The 16210-nt window shown below is 59.3% G+C and overlaps 1 protein-coding gene across 3 annotated transcripts in view; it reads right to left on the reverse strand.

Annotated features, from left to right (window-relative positions):
• Nucleotides 1-16210, reverse strand: part of NFIX (nuclear factor I X) — a 97107-nt gene that overhangs the window by 4134 nt on the left and 76763 nt on the right. For 2 of the 3 annotated variants that reach the window (XM_069590837.1, XM_069590838.1), the window contains exons 6-9: nucleotides 15691-15827; nucleotides 12676-12798; nucleotides 10388-10563; nucleotides 2996-3087 (exon numbers count right to left, since the gene is read on the reverse strand). In XM_069590837.1, the coding sequence (XP_069446938.1) occupies nucleotides 3016-3087; nucleotides 10388-10563; nucleotides 12676-12798; nucleotides 15691-15827 (508 nt within the window). In that variant the 3' untranslated portion in view covers nucleotides 2996-3015. The remainder of the gene's footprint in view (nucleotides 1-2995; nucleotides 3088-10387; nucleotides 10564-12675; nucleotides 12799-15690; nucleotides 15828-16210) is intronic. The other variant, XM_069590839.1, reaches the window with a different exon arrangement.

Raw genomic sequence — 16210 nt, forward strand, 5'->3', positions numbered from 1 at the left:
ATGGAGACTTCGAGTTTTAGAGTTAGAAAGGGCCCTGATTCTATGAGCGAATGGATGTTTACTAGACATGTTGTGGTAGTCATTTCCTGAGGTATGTGAGTCAAATCGCACAATCATGTTGTGCACCTTAAACTTATACAAGACTATCTGTCAATTATATCCCAGTATAACTGGAAGAAAGAAGAAAGGGCCTCAGAGATCATCTAGAACTTTCTGGGATGATGGAAATATTCTCTAGTTGTGCTGTTCAGTGCAGTAGCCACCAGCAAACACATGGCTTCTAAGCACTTGAAATGCGTCTAGTGTGTCCGAGGGTCTCAATTATTCTCTAGTTTTTTAAACAGCCATATGCGGCCAGTGGCTACCACACTAGATGGTGCAGATGGGGGAGGACTTGGCCGTGTGGGGGTTTGGGGTTGCCACGGTGACTGGGGGTACTGCTAGCATTTACTGGGCAGGTGAAGACACCACGCTTCCTGCCATGTGTCAACACGCACAGGAGAGACCCACCTTCCCGTGGGGGAGCCCCTGGAACCCCTACCCAGAATCCAACCCCATCAACTGATTTTAGGCCAGATGGAGGCACAGGGGGGCCTGGTAAGGTGTGGGCAGAAGCCAGGGCTGAGGCCTTCCCAGAGTGGCTGGGGGAGGGCGGCTGCAGCAACAGGCTTGCAGCCCGAGGAAGAGGGGAGCTTCCTGGGAGAGCCCCTGGTCCCTGCAGGCTCAGGTGTTGAGTGTTCCCTGGGACACCAAGGAGGGGGCTACACTGGCACTCTTACACCACCTCCCTGGCTGTAAGCCCACCCCTCCCCACTTCCTGAGCGGGAAGAGGCTGGGACGACGGGGCAGGGAGGGCCTGTTTGGCCCCTCTGCCCATGGCAGGCCAGACCAAGGCTCCAGGCTGTCCCCTGTGGGGGTCTCCTGAGCTGCATGGTGGCAGTGGGGGGGTGGGGGGCAACCACCAGTGCTCAGGTTGAGGGGCCCCCTCAGTGGAGGAAAACTCCAGTTCCAGTTCCAGGCCTAAACCTAGGGACAAAAACGACTCCAGAGGGACTCCCTGGTGCCGCCCCGTGGGTCCCGGGAACGGGAGGTCTGCTGCCAAGCCCGGGGTGGCTTTTTCTGCTCACCCCTCCCTGTTTCCTGAGCCAGGTCCAAAATTGATTAAAACTAAGTAAAAAGCGCTGCCCAGGGAATGACAAAATTGCTAAAATTCTCTTTTCTTCCCTCATTCTATTGTTCTCTCTCCATCTGGTGCTCCAGAGATCGGCTAAAGTCACTGGTTACTGTGGAAACCACCCCCCACTGTACCCCCTGCACCCGCTGCAGCAGCCTGCCTGCCCCCAGGCCTGAGGGCTCCCTGATCAGCTTGTCCGACTCCTCTGGCCCCCCAACCCCCATCCCCAGACACACCTGCCTGCTCAGGGCCCTGGGCCCCAAGGCTCCTTGTAGGAACCAGGGGAAGAAAAAATGTTTCCCAAACTTGCCTCAGATTCTGAGTTGGCCCCACTATCCAACCAAAGTGAGCAGAGAGAGTGAAGCAGGGAGAACATGTGGAGGCGGAAATGGGGTGAACGGGGAGGGAGGGCTCGTGGCAGTGGCCCCCGAGAGTGAGCAAGCACGAACATACTATACAGTCAGAGCTGCAGGGCGGGCAGCAGGAGGAGGCAGGGTGGGCAGGCGGGCACGCTGGAGCCCTGCCGCCTGGTGCCAGCCCCAAGCCAGGAGGGGAGGCCCGCCTGCTGTCCCTTCCTCTGGCACCCCCTCCTGCCCTCTACCAGCAGGGCTCTCGCAGCCTCCCTGGCACAGAGCGGAGGGGGCTGGCTCCAGCCCCTGCTCGAAGCCATTGTTTTTCTTCTCAACACCCCCAAGTTCAAGTTCATCTGGGTGTTACATCATGTCTGGTTGCTCCTGGAAACCAGACGGGTCAGACGTGACTCTGGGGAAAGGGGGTGGGAAGCTGGAGGGGGTTGAAGTTCTCCTCCCCTCCCCTCCTTGCCACTAGGGAGCTCTGAAGTTTGAAGTCTGACAAAGTTTTTGGCTTTTTTTTTTTAGGGAGGGAAAGGAAAAGGGAAAAAAACAAAACCTTAAACCACACACACAAAACTTCCATCCACCAACTTTCTTTGGACCTGGGCCTCAGAGCAAAGAGAGAGTGGGAGCTGAAAGAGGTGGCCCGGGGGCTAAGGAAGCCTCCAAGGCCCTGGGCTCACAGGGCGGTGTTTTTGTCGAATGTGCAAAAGAAAAAGATCTTTGCCTGTTCTCCCTCCACTCCCCAGAAGCCCACACTGTAAACGCTGCCTGGGCCCTGCTCCTGGGGCTGGTCCTGCCTGTGCCCTGAGGGCCCTGGGTTCTACAGGTGGGCGCCAGCCTCCTAGGGACAGGAAGATGGCAGAAGGCCTGCATGCACCAGGGTGCAAAGATGCCTGCGCAAAGCCGGGTCCAGGGGCCTCCAGCAGCGGGGCTGGGGGTATATTTCCTTGTGAGAACCAGGGGCAGATGGGAGCAGGACTAGCGGCCCCAACAGCCTGGCCACCCCTCTGACAGGATTCACAGGACGTGGGGGAGGTACCTCCAGGACAGCTTTGGGCCCTGCCTCACCCCCAGTGCCAGAGTCTCTGGGCACGTGGCCCACCCAAATCCAAGGAGAGGGGAGGGCCAGGGGCAAGCACATGCCCCAGAGCAGCAGGAAAGCAACCAGGCAGACCTTGTCCTGATGGAGCCTCCCACTTCCACCTTCGCATCCACCAGGCCTGGCCCAGGGCGCCTCCAGCCTTGGGTCCTTGGCTGCCTTCCCCAGGGCCAGGGCTGTCAGAGCTAATTATCCAATTAGCTGATTAGCCAGGGGGCCTGGGGGCTGCCTGGGGAGGCAGGCTCAGCTGGGCGCGCAAAAGCCTGAGCCCTCCAGCCCTGCCCCGGCCTCTTCTCCCGACCTCCTCCAGAACACCGGAAGGCCCCCACCCCTGCCTGTGTCCACTTAGTGGGCAGGGCCTCCTACCTGAGACTGCTGTGGGATGTTCAGAAAGTTGCCGTCCCGGGGTCCGATGCTGACAAACCGGTTGGCAGAGGAGGCGCCTGTCGTTGCGAATGCTGTGGGGAGCAAGGGAGAGAGGGAGAGACCCCGTGAGGACTGGGGGCCCACCTGGGCACTGCCCGGTGGGGCTGCTGAGAGAGGGAGAGACTGGGTTAGACCATGCTGCTGGGGCTGAGGCTGGTGGCGGGAAGGCCAGGCCGGAGGGGCCCCCTTATCCTCTCACTGACCAGGAGCTCGCGGTCCCCCGGCCTTGGCACTCCATCCGCCGCAGCCAGGGAAGCTCTTTTGTGGCCCTGGAGGCTCTAGCTGTGACCCGGTGGACCCAGTTCTGTCCCCTTCTCCCAGAGCACCTGAAGTAAGAACGCTTGCTTTCCTGCTGGGCCTCTTGGTTTTGGAGAGAACGGAGCCTAGGAGGCTGGGAGCTCTGGGGGCTGGCCCCGCCCTGCTGGGAGAAGGCCATCTCAGCCGGGCTACCCCTCCAACAGGGGCGCCTGGTTGGGTGCTGCACCTCTTACCACCCTGGGCCCAAGGCCTGGGCCCGTGGCTTGGGGAACTTGAAGCGTCCCAGTAGAGAGCTAAGCTGGGTGGGACAGGTCAGAGAGGGTCTGGGAGCTGGCTGCTGGCTCAGGCACAGGGGAGGCAGGGCTCAGGCCTGGCAGGCATTCTCCTCCTCTGATGGATGAGCCAGCTCCTATGGTCCTGCGGTTCCCAAGGACCAAGATGGGCCCACGTGCAGAGAAGGAGGAGGCCAGAGGGCCTGGCAAAGCCCCAGGGTGTGGGCAGCAGGGGCAGTTGTTCTGAGGCCTGAGGGGGCAAACGGGCCAAACATTCTGGAGCTCTTCTGGGTTGTCTGGCTGGAGCCCTACAGGAAGGAGCCGGCCCTGTACCCTGGGAGGAAGGAAGCCCCAGAAAGGATGAGGAGTGTCACAGGCTAACTGGGAGTCCCCCTCCCATCCCTCCCAGCACAGGATACACCCCAGGGACCCCGTGCTCACCAGATTCTGTCCATAAGTGGCACCCAGCCACCCTGCAGCCTGGACCCCCTCCCACCCTGCCCACCTCCAATGACCATGACTTCGTGTCTTGTGGCAAATGCAGATGAGAAGGTGACATGAAGAGGATGAAGAGGGGAAAAGAACTCAAACCATGAAAAAGGAGGTGAGGCAGAGCGCGCGAGGCCGAGAAGAGTCGTGAGATGGGCCGCCCCTTCCGCCGCCATCCCCGCGTCCTGGCCCACAGCCCGCCAGCCCCCAGAGCGCTGCCCACCCCCGCCCACAGTCCCCCAGACGGCACACTGCCCACCCTCCGCCTCTCCTGTCCTTCATGCGTCGTCGGGTCTAGCTGGGGCCTCTCAACTCAGATTTTTCTCTTCCCTTTGACAAAATTTGTCATCGGTTTAAAAAAAAAGAGAGAGAGAGAGAAAGAGATGAAGTAAGCCAAGGTCCAGAGCCCTTCCTTGTCCTTGGAACATCCGACCTGGGAAGAAATTGAGGGAAAGGGGAGGGATGGGAGGGAGGGTAAAAAAAAAAGAGGAACAACGAGAAACCAAATGTGAGACTGAAGGCTGGGGGGAGGGGATCAGGGGCTGGCCTGCTGCAACTTTAGAGGCCTGAGGGGCCCAGAATGAAGGTGAGGGGGCAAGGCAAAAAGGGGATGGTGGCGTCGCCTTGTGGTCACATTCAATTTTCTTGGTGTGGGGGGAGGGGCACAACGAAACAACAAAAAATCAAAAAACGAAAAAACGAAAAATGAAAAAAACAGCAGTTAGGCATGAAGATGGCATGGCTGTGCCTCCCCTCCCCCCGCCCACCCGGGCCAGCACCCCTGGCCTGGGTGCCCCCACTGTGCCCCCTCTCCCGCCCCCCGGAGGGGCCTGGGCCAGGGGCCCCAGCTGGGAGCAGTGGGCGGGCAGGGGGGCTCATGGGGTGCTGGCTGGTGCAACTAAGGCCCCGGAGGCCAGGGTCGGGGGGCTCAGCTCTGTCCTCATCTGGGTGGGAGGCACTCTGGGTTGGGGGGCTTTGGCAGTGAGAGAGGGGGCTCTTCTTTTTGCAGTGGAGACTGTTTGGACGGGCTGGGGACGCTGGGCGTTGTGGTTTCGGTTTCATCGTCCACTTACAAGGTGACGGAGGAGTCAAGGCGGCGCCATCTGGGGCAGTGCTGGTGGATTTGGAATCAGGCATAGGAAGGGGCACAGGTCTGGCCACTGGAGGCGGCGGTGGTAGCAAAAATGACCCCGGGACTTTGCCCTGGCCGCTACCGTTGGGCTGCGAACAACATAAATAGAGTGACGCATGAAGGCACATCACACACAGACACACGCTCCCCTGCGCGGACTCGCCAGCTCGCTCCTGAGAGCCGGTAGCGCTCCCGGGGAAGACGCGGGGTGGGGCTCTCCTCCAGGGCGGGGAAGACGCGGGGTGGGGCTCTCCTCCAGGGCGGGGAAGATGCGGGGTGGGGCTCTCCTCCAGGTCGCGGGCTCGGTGAGGGCGTGAGGCCTCTCTTTGGTCTCTCAGATGTTTCTCTTTTTTTTTTTTCCGAAGTCCTCTTTCGAAGTGGTGGGAGGGAGGAAGGGGGATGTCCGACGGGTGGTTTTTATTTCTTAGGGAACAGGTTTTAGGTTCCAAAACTTGCCATTTAACTATACAAGCAGCTGCGCTCTGAACTGTCACGCTCTGAAGACGTTCTCCTATGGTAGCAAAGATGCACCAGCTTACTCCCTGTGTGCCCCCAAAACACATACATGCCTCCCCTGGGTGGGCTCCTGGGGCAGGATCAGCTGACCCAACGAAGGACCACGGGCCCACCAGCGTGTGCCCCGTGTCATGGCCTCGGGGGGAAGCCAGGGCATGTGCCTGAGGACAGTGGGTGCTAGCCCATCTGCTACAGAGCAGCCCAAGAGGAAATCCCATTGCTGGCAGCCCCAGTTCCCCCAGAAGCCGGGACCAGCTACCAGAGCCACGAATTGTCCATTACTCCCTCTTATGCCTTAAACTTGAGTTTCCTCCTCCAGGCCCCACGTGCGGCCTTGTGTTCATCAGCCTCTGGGGTTCAGGGCATGCCGGCCCCACAGAGAGGGGCAGAGGTCCCTGGCTCCCGGCCGACACAGCTTCCCTGGACCTTGTACATCCTGCTGCCCCAGGCAGTGCTCTCTATGACCACCTGCAGCCTGGGCTCACAGGGGCCAGGCCAGAACTCTTCCTCCTAAACTGGCCTCTCTCCTATGGCTCAACCTTGGTCCTCCCAGCACCCCCAGGTTTAAGACCATGGGAGGTTCATAAGCTCTTCCTCCTGCTAGCAAACCCTGCAGAATCCAGCCCGACTCTGTCTCCAGCTCTGTCGTCCTTCGATCCTGACTGATTTCACCTGGACCATGAACCTGAGACTCCAAGGGGCCTCCCCTCTGCAGAGAGTGCTCTTCAGCTTGGCACCTGTCACTGAACCAGGCACCTCACTCAGGCTGTCCAATCCTCCAACCACCTCTAAGGCACTGGCTCTTGTTTCTGCCTGCCCCCCAGGGGTACTGAGTGTCTGGAGACATTCTGGTTGATACAACTTGAGGGTGTGGAGGCTGAGGATGCTGCTTGACACCCTCCCTATAACACAGAGGGCCACCCCCAGGACCAAGGCCCAGTGGTCCACAGGCTAATGGTGCCGAATCCTTAGGAGAAGGGAAGCGCCACTCTCCCCCGTTAGCAACAGAGGAAACTGAGGCTCCTCATGGTTAAGTGTTCTAGCCACGCTGCAGTGGGAAAGGCCTGAAGTTCATGGCCATGTCTGTCTGATTCCATGGACCCACAGACTTATCAACCCTCTTCCCAAATCCAAAGGAGTTCAGACACCCCAGTGCCCCAAAACCTTCCATAGCTACGATGACATCTGATGTAAAACATTGTCTCCCCGGTCAGGCTGTTGGTTCCAAGCAAGAGCATGCCGTCAGCTCTGCAGGGTAATGCCGACACAGAAGTGGCAACTGCCTTCCCTCATTTCCACAGCCTATTTGGTTCCTATCTTGCTCTTCCATCAGGACAGGAAGTAGAATGGTCCCAACCAATCACAGCCTTACTCCTCTCCAGGCTGTCCTGAGCTTGGGCTCCGGGGGCGGCCTGGACACAGCAGCTTTCTGGGCAGCCACTGCTCCCGCAGGGTGGCCTCTGCTTCCTCAAGAGCCTGTCTCCCCCCAGGAGGATCTGAATCACTAATCTCATCTGATAAAACAAATCCTAGCCCGATACGGCCAGACATGGAAAGCTGCTGATTTACAACATTCAGATTCTAGAAGCAAGTCCCAACCAGGCTAGGCTGTCTCCGCTCTGGTTGGGGTACGAGTTGAAGTTTTAAAAATCTCAAGATCTTGGGACTTTGTGGTGCCTTAAGACCTTGTGGGTTAAGAGCTTAGAAGTAAACCAGAAGCTGGGATAGCACCTCCCTTTCATCTGACAGATGATGATGTGGGCCTGGTCACTCTGCAACTGGAGAGCAAGGCTGAGCTGGAACCAGGCTTTCCGCCTCTCAGAGCCATAGCCTCCCATCAGTCCCTGGATCTTCTCTATCGTGCTCACTTGGCGGTCTCTTCTCTATGCCCGAAATACAGCTGCCTGGGCACCCTCTTTCTGCCCTTTGCGTGTCTTCTAATCAGCAGTTCCCAACCTTTTTGGCACCAGGGATTGGATTCGTGGGAGACAATCTGTCCACGGACCAGGGGGAGAAGGGAATGGTTTCTGGATGATTCAAGTGCATTACATTTATTGTGCACTTTATTTCTAACCTAATGCCACTGCTGATCTGATAGGGGGTACTGGTTCATAGCCCAGAGGTTGGGGACCCCTGCCCTAAGTGGATCTCCACTTGGCCTTGGTCTTTACTGACCTGATTTTCTCAGTCAGGGACTTACACTGGGGTCTAAGAGGTACCTGGGAACCATTCTGCACACTGTAAAATTTTGTATGCATGTAATTTTCTGCAAAGATGGTTCATAACTTCAGATTCTCAGGAGGTTATAGTTTACTCCTCTAGTCTCTACATCAGTGGTTCTTGAAGTGGGTCCCCTGACCAGAAGCAGCAGCATCACCTGGGAACTTGAGGAGAAATGCAGATTCTACACCCCACACCAGAGCTGCTGAGTCGAACTTAGATGAGGCCCAGCCACCTGTGTGCCACCTTCAAGTCACTCTCACACACGCTAAGATTAAGAACTGCTACTCTGGAGTGGCTGTGGTGCAAGCACAGTCCAGTACCCGACACCCCCCCCCCCCGCCCCCCGCCACCAGGTCAGCTGCAGAGCCCAGGGCCTCTGGCTCCTCCTCCACACCACAGTGCTATCCCTAGTCTCCTCTCAGAAACCAGGCCCCAAGGAGCAGGCTCACTGCAGACTTCCACCCCACACCCAACTCTCGGGCACAACAGGCCACCGAGGAAATCTACAGAGACTGCTCTCCAGCCAAACTAGACTTTCTCTTTAACCAGAGGGACAGTTTGCTCCCCTGTCAATAAATAGCTTTTTGTCTACTCAGAGCAAGCACATGCCTTGAGAAGAGAACTTTCGAGGCCAAGGAGCCCTTGATCTTTTCTTTGTCTGCCATGCCACATGGCTTGCAGGATCTTAGTTCCTTGACCAGGGGCTGAACCCAGGCCCTTGGCCATGAAAGCGCAGAGTCATAGCCACTGGACGGCCATGGCCTTCCTGAGCCCTTGATCTTGAGTGCTCAAGTCAAGGGGCTGTGAGGATGCCCAGGGATGGACTGACCCACACCCTTGAGGGTCCTGTGGGTCAGCTTTGGTTCTCTGGGCTAAGTCGGTTCCCCAGGTGGGTCACATTTCAATTGAAACCCCAGCTGCCCCCACAGTTGAGAAGCAGGAACAGTAAGATTCCTAGCCCCTCTGATCCAGATTCCAGAACCCAGGACCCCTGGGGCTGGGATACAGGCTGCCAGCTCCTGTAGACTCTGCTGGCATCTCTGAAGGAAGCACGGGAGCTGTTGTGAATTGTGTCCACTTTTCCCTCAATGCCCCTACAAGTGGACAGAGCTTGTCCAGAGAGGTGGGCAAAACTCTGCATGTGCCAAGGAGCTGTAGAGTCAGCAAAAGAAACCCTCGCAGGGCAGAGGGGGAAAAAAAGATAAGAAAAGCGGAAAAGTGGAGAAGAGCAGGAGGGAGCAAAGAAGACTGCTCTCTGCCCTGGAAAGCAAGATCAAGGGGGCCAAGCCGCAGCCCTGCCCCACATCAAGACGCCAGCACTACGCAAGCACCCTGTGGCAGCATCAGGCTGAGCAGCTGAGGGCCGTGGCCCCTCTCCTGGGGCGGCTTCTGGCACAGGGTTCCGGATGCCTTTCCCTGCCAGGGCACTTTGAATGTCTGCCACACCTGACCTCTCACGGTGCAGTTCCAAGCTGGACCAACTGGAGAAAAGCAACTGGGCCTTCTTATAGCACAGTATGCTGCTGGAGTTCCAGAACATTCCCAGAGGTCTAGAGATCACCACGCCCCAACCTGGAACAGTCTCCCAGGAACTACAAAAGGAGCACTGTCCCACTGACTGGTCACGGTTGGCTCACTGCCGTCGGGGATAGTTCTCTGCTCAGTGGATCTGTGTCTCTGCTCTAGGGCTTGCTGATGGAGAAGGGCAGTAGGCCTCAGAGCTCCACGGGGAGCCATCTCTCTCCCAGGCTGAGAAGCAGAAAGACTTTATTCCAGAACCATGACTGACCTGAGAGACCCTCATTAAAAGGCCCGCCAACAGGAGTCTCGTGACACAGCCTGCGGAAGGAAGTCTGCCCTCTCCCAAGGGCTTCTCACTGGGGACGAGGAAGGTGCCTCCAAGCACACTGAATCTGGAGACAGTCACAATCCACACAGCTGGACAGAGGGCGCTGTCGCTGGCATCAAGTGAGTGGGGGCCAGGCATGCTGCTCAGTGCCCCAGAGCACACAGGACATTCCCACAGCACAGAGAATGAACAGTCCCAGGTGTCAGCAGCGGGAATCCTTGGTCGAGAACCTATCGAATCCTTGCACCCTTGAGGTTTAAGAGGGGGGTCAGGAGCTGAGGAGTCTGGGCCCGGATTGGACAGATCACTGGTCCACTCCTGCTACGGGGAAAGACCAGAGGAGGCTAAAGGGCCCAAGCAAGGCGGGCCCAGACACTGCCCCGTCCTCTCCGGACCGGGACGCAGAGGCCCCGGGCGGGCACGTGGAGCCCTGTCCCCGGGCCCAGAAGACTGAGGTGCTTGGTAGTCCCAGCCCTTGGCTGCTCCAGCCCCAGGTGGGCTCCCAGCTTTGGGGCCCTCTCCCCGTGAGCCCTGAGACAGACAGACAGGCGCGACGGCGAGCTGGAGGGGCTTGTGGGGTCCTCTGGACTCACCTGTCCGGTGGCCTGGCCCGAGCCGTCCGAGCACACGAACTGCACGAACTCCTTCAGCGAGTCCTGCCCGTGGTGGTGGTGGTAGCGGATGGTCGGGTGCGTGAAGTACGGGCTCGACTGCTGGATGATGGATGTGGAGGGGAAGTGCAGCGCTGACGCCGTGGCCCGGGGGCTCCCTGCGTGCACGCGGCAGGAAGGAAAGGGCAGCGTCAGGGGCCCAGCAGGCCGTGGAGAGGGACACTGAAGACGAGGAGCCCTGCGGGCCAGAGCCCTTTGGATCCAGAGAACAGGGCAGGGACCAGGGTGGGGAGAGTGAGGCGCTGACTGCTAGTGTGAAAGTGTGTAAGACGGCGCCAAAAACACTCAGCAAAATCAAAGTAAATTACATTTGAATGCAATATTTTAAAAAGTTGAACTGGCAAAACTAGGGACGGCCCAGAGACCAGCTGCTTCTCTATAAAGCTTGATTGGAATCAGGGCCAGAGTTAGGGTGAGGTGAGAAGTGTGTGCGTGCTCAGTCGCTCAGCTGTGTCTGAATCTCTGCAACCCCATGGACTGTAACCCACCAGGCTCCTCTGTCCATGGGATTCTCCAGGCAAGAATACTGGACTGGGTTGCCAAGTCCTCCTCCTCAGGATCTTCCCAACCCAGGGACTGAACCCACATCTCTTACATCCTGCATTGGCAGGTGGGTTCTTTACCGCTAGCGCCACCTGGGAAGCCCCGTGAGGTGAGGCAGGGTCATGCAATTACAAGGTCAGTCCTTTTATTTAAAGTACTGATATTCGCTCATCGTGGACTTTTTGCAATTGTTTTAATTTTTAGAACATTGCGTTTAATATTATTTATAAATTTTGGTGACTCAAATTTCAGGTGCTCCCTGACACTCTGTGTCAAGGTCAGTGCCTCACACACCTCTCCCTGGCGCAGGGCCTGGGTGGGAGCTTTGGGGAGCAGGCAGACTATTCGGTGGGGCTCCGGACAAACACCTGGCCCCGTGCCAGCGTGAGAGGGGCCTCCACGGAGCACACACACGTCCTGCATGAGGCTGGGTGTGCACCTCGCTGCGGCTCCCCAGGTCACATTCTTCTGTGCTCGGGCCCCACGGCTCGTACACACTGCTTCGGACGCACGGCTCCCACCCTGGAGCAGGCCCCAGTCCTTCCCCAGCCAAGTCCTCCCTATCCTGTCTGTTTCCAATCAGCTCGCTCTTGCTCTCGGTTTCATTAGGGGCCTAAAGAAACTTGGCTTCTCTCTGGAGTTCATAAAAGCTGAGTTGAGCAGGGGCCTGCCGCCCTCCCCTGCCTGTGCAGAGGGCCTGGGCTCCCCACCCCCACCCCACGGCCACCACGCCCTGCCCCTCTGCTGGCTCCCAGCCAGGAGGCCCTGAGGAGGAAGCCAGGAGGGTAACCCTCCGTGTTCTCCGTGTCCTACGCAAGAGCCTGGGAGGTGGTGGGCAGACACAGGGCAGTGTTCAGAAAGAGTCCAGGCCTCTCTTAAGAGGGAAGAGGCTCCCACAGTTCCCCACCTGGTTCCATCCCCTGCAGAACCTGGCGGCACCCTCCCCTCAAGCTCTCTCTCTGCCAAAGTGGAGCAGAGAGTCCCCCCGGCAGGCTGCCGGGCGGCTCCTTTCCTTTCCTTGGCCTAGTCCTTCACTTCTGGAAAAGAGCAGGGAGGCTTTGAGCAGGGAGCTTGGGCCCTTGTGAGGGTCCCTCGGAGTAACCTGGGCTGGTGCCAGGGAAAACAGACCCTGGGCACTTTGGGGCGCTGAGAGAGAGGAACTGGAAGGAGGGCAGATGCAGAAGCCTGTGCTCTCGCATCCACAGCTGGCGGGAGGCAAGGAGAGCTGGGAGGAGCGGGCCCAAGGCCTCAGGATAGGCCTGTGCCACACAGCACACACGTGTGCACACGTCACGCGCGCGCACAGCACACATGCGCACATGTCCGCGCAAACACACGAACAGATGTACATCGAATGAGTGCACACAGCACCCTTGCACGAACATAAGCAAACACATCCTCACGTGCACACACAGCGCACAAGCAGGCGTGCACCCCGGCACATGGGGTGTGAGAGGCAAGTGGGAGAGTGTGGGGGAACACGGTGAGAAGGCCCAAGGGCCAGCCTGCTGCTGTGGAGGGAGGGCCCGTCCCCACGCCCACCCACTGCCATACCACGGCCAGTTCAGAGAGCTGGGGCTGTCACTCAGGGTTGCCTGGCCAGCTACCCCTCAGGCAGGGCTCCTGTGCCACCCCCGCTGCCCCCCTCCGGGCCCTCCGTTTCTCACCTGGTCTGACTCCAGCAAGCACAGGCAGCGGGTGGTGAGTGAAAGCCATGCGCGGGGAGCTGCCCTGAGAGGAGAGGGCACTGCAGAAGTCCAGCTTTCCTGACTTCTTTAGGGAAGCCGGGCCTGAGGGGAGGAATCAGCAACACGGGGCAGGTTTAGCTGGGCCAGGGAGGGAGCGGGGGAGGCAGGAAGCCAGCAACTCACTCCTTCTCTCCTCAGCCCCCTCCTGGCTGCCCCCTTTCCTTCAGGGCTCCCCAGCCTCCTCTGCCTGATTGAGGCCCTGTTTCTCAGGCCCTGCCTGCAGACCACCCGCTGCTGACAGGTGAGGGAAATCAGCCCCTTCGGTGCGCTGGGCAGGGCGTGAGCAAACGGGGCCATCCTGCCCCCCAACAAACAGATTAGAGCTCCAGGGTGCACAGAATCAAAGCACAGAGGCAGGGCCAGAGGGCAGGGAAGGTGTGCGGGAGGAGCCCTGGGGAGCAGCTTCAGAGTCAGGGGCCAGGAACTTCCCTGGGGCTCCCCTCTGTGCTTCCACTGGGGAAACTGAGATCTTAGCCAAAGGAAAAAAAGAAAAGAGTGAGGAGGTGCCTGAGGAGGGGCAGGCTGGGGTCTACTCCATGGGGTCCTGGGCTACAGGTCCCATTCTGCCAGGAAGAAGCCAGGGCTCCTTACGGGAAGGGAAAGCACACCCATGGGCCCTTCGGACCATGGTGGAGAAACAAAATCTGACAAGGGAGCAGGGAGGAGGCTGGAGGGCCTAGGTGGAAGCTGGGGGTGAGGGAGCCAGGAAAGAATGCCCTTGGTCAGGCACCCAGAGGTCGGACTGTCAGGGTGGGTCATTCCTGGGCTTTGCTCTACTCCCAGGACCAGAGAGGGAGGTGGCATTTGGCAAGAGACAGGGATACAGAGAGCGCCCCATTTGAGCTCGTCTCTAAGAGCCTGAGGATGCCAACCAAGCCCATATCTGCGCCCAGTGGGCTCGACATCCAACATGCTAAGACAAAGCAGGGCCCCCAGGCCAGGGCCCCCAGGGGAACCAGTCTCCTGTCCTGGGAGGATAAGGTGCAGTCAGGGCAGATCTCCAGAGCTGCCATCTTCAGAACAAGAATCGAATCAGTTTGGGTGGGGTGTGTGTACTGGGGGCGGGATGGGGGTGCTGCAGAAGAGAGAAATAAGAGCTGTCTTAACCACAGAGGGGAGAGGCGGGGGAAGGGCGCACTCCTAGCTGCCAGCAGAGGTGTTATCTGGCAGCAGCTGTGTGCCACCTGATAGCTGGCACGATGCGGGGGGTGGAAGCGCCCCCACCAGCTGCGCACAGCTGTCCCCCTGGCCGCACAGCACCTCCCCAGCTGTTCCCAGTCCTGCAGCTGGGCTGCTTAATTGGCGATTTGTCCCAGAACAGGGAAACAACGCAGTGTTGCTGGGAGGAGGGGGTGAGTATGGAAGAAAAGAGGGGAAAAGCGAGGGAGCCGGGGGCGCCACAGGAGGACGTGGGGCCATGCGTGGAGGGACTGCTGGCAGGAGCGGAAATGGCAGGCTCGGCAGCAGACAGCCAGGAAAAAGGGAGCCGGAGCTGGGGAGGGGAGGCTCCCGGGAGCCAAGTCTGGGTGGAGCGACCCGGGGGGCCCACGCCTCAGGAGCCAGCAGTGGACACGGCCCTCCAGGCACACCAGTCCCTGAGGAAAGACTTCACTTCAGCTGGGGATTCTTCAGGGCCTCTCCACCCCTTGTCTCTGCCCCTCCAGAGGCTCCCCCAGGGCCACGTCTGTGCCCTGCTGTCTTAGGTGCCTGCTGGCCACGAGGGCGCCCGGGGAGGGGCTCAGCCCGGGGCCTGGAGCTGAGGCCTCCTCCTCCCAGGGTGCAGACAGCGAAGGCCAGAGGCTGCATCTAGGGCAGCAGGGGAGAGGAGGCTCCTCCCTGCCCTTCGGCCTCGCCTTTCCCCCAGCCCTGGCCCCTGCCCATCTGCTTGGCCCTTCCTGGCGTGGCAACATCTGGAAGATACCAAGGAAAAGACTATCAGGTCAGCCCTCATCTTCCTGCGCCACAGAGCAAGGCCTCCATCCCCAGGCTGAACCACAACGGACACATCCCATACAGAGATCTGCGCTAGCTGGCCCCAAGACCCCCGAACCTGGAAGCTACACACAGGCTGCACCAACAGCATGTCAGGCAGAAGCATTCTGCAGGCAGCCTCCTGGCACATGCCTGTGCACCACACACACACACACACACACACACACACACACATACACCCCTCTCTCTCCCTCTATTCTACTTGAGCTCTCCAGGCGTGCCCACACCTCCTGTCAAAACAGGAGAGCCCCCCAGGTGAGCCCCTCCTCTCACCAGGAAGCGGCTGGTGAGAGGATTGAGAGGCCTGGCAACAATTCTGCTCACTCGCTACTAGGCTCTGCTCCTCTCTGTGAAGCTGGGCCCCTCCTTAGACCAGCGGTTCTCAACTCAGGAAGATTCTGCCCCCACCAGGACACAGCCATGTCCGGAGACCTTCCTGGCCATCATACCTAGTGAGGAGGTTTGCTACTGGCATCTAGTGGGCAGAGGCCAGGGCTGCCACTCCAACACCCCACAGGGTGCAAAACGGCCCCACCGCAGACAATGCTGTGGCCCTGGAATGTTCTAGAACGCCCAGTCTGAGAAACTGCCTTAAACCATGAAGACGGTAGAAGGGGGGTAACCTCCCTGAAGAAACACCAAGAGGAGGAGGAAGATGAGCAGGCTCTGAAGAGGAAGCCATGCCCCACTTGCAGGGCACCAGAGGCTCAGGGCCGGGGCTTTCCTTCTGCCACACCGGTGGGCCCTACTGCCCACGCGTGACAACCTGCCCGCTCGCCTCTGCTCTCCAGGCCTGTGCCCTCTGGAAGAGCGGGCTGGGGGAGGACAGGCAGTGCCACCGGCAGCAGGAAGCGCCACGGGAGGCTTGCCAGGGAAACTGAGGGGGAGACGAGGCTGCACGCCGCCTGCACTCCAGGTCGGGCCTTGCGGCGGCGCCCATACCTGCATCCACATCGTTGGGCCAACCGCTGGACTGGCTGCTGCCAGCTGCCGGGGAGCGGCCTGTGCCAGGATAGAAGACGTCGTCGACAGGGCTCTCCATCTCACTGTCATCGATGGACTTGGGGCGCTTGGTGGTGCTGGGGAAGGAGGAGAGGGGTCAGGTGGGCCTCAGGTGAGTGGCTGGACTGGGACCCGGACCCGGGAAGCCTGCACTGATGGCCCTCCGTGTGGCGAGCGGGCTCTCGCTGTCAGCAGCATCTCAGGGCACTCGCTGTGTGCCCTCTGCCCAGGTCAGACTGAGAGCCCCTTCTCAGCCCACAAGACCATCCACTGTCATCTACCCAGCTACTCAAGCCCAAGAAGCAGGCCAAGCCCTCAGCTGCCTCCTCAGCCACCTTCTACTTCCCATCAGCTGCCACGGCCAGAGGTGAGTGAGGCGCTGGCCAGCGGCAAAACACCAGGGGCTGACGGGAAACTCAGTCATTGTGATACTATGTTATTTTATATTAAAATTTGATTA

Source organism: Ovis canadensis, chromosome 5, assembly GCF_042477335.2.
Source record: "Ovis canadensis isolate MfBH-ARS-UI-01 breed Bighorn chromosome 5, ARS-UI_OviCan_v2, whole genome shotgun sequence".
Classification (NCBI taxonomy): Eukaryota; Metazoa; Chordata; class Mammalia; order Artiodactyla; family Bovidae; genus Ovis; species Ovis canadensis.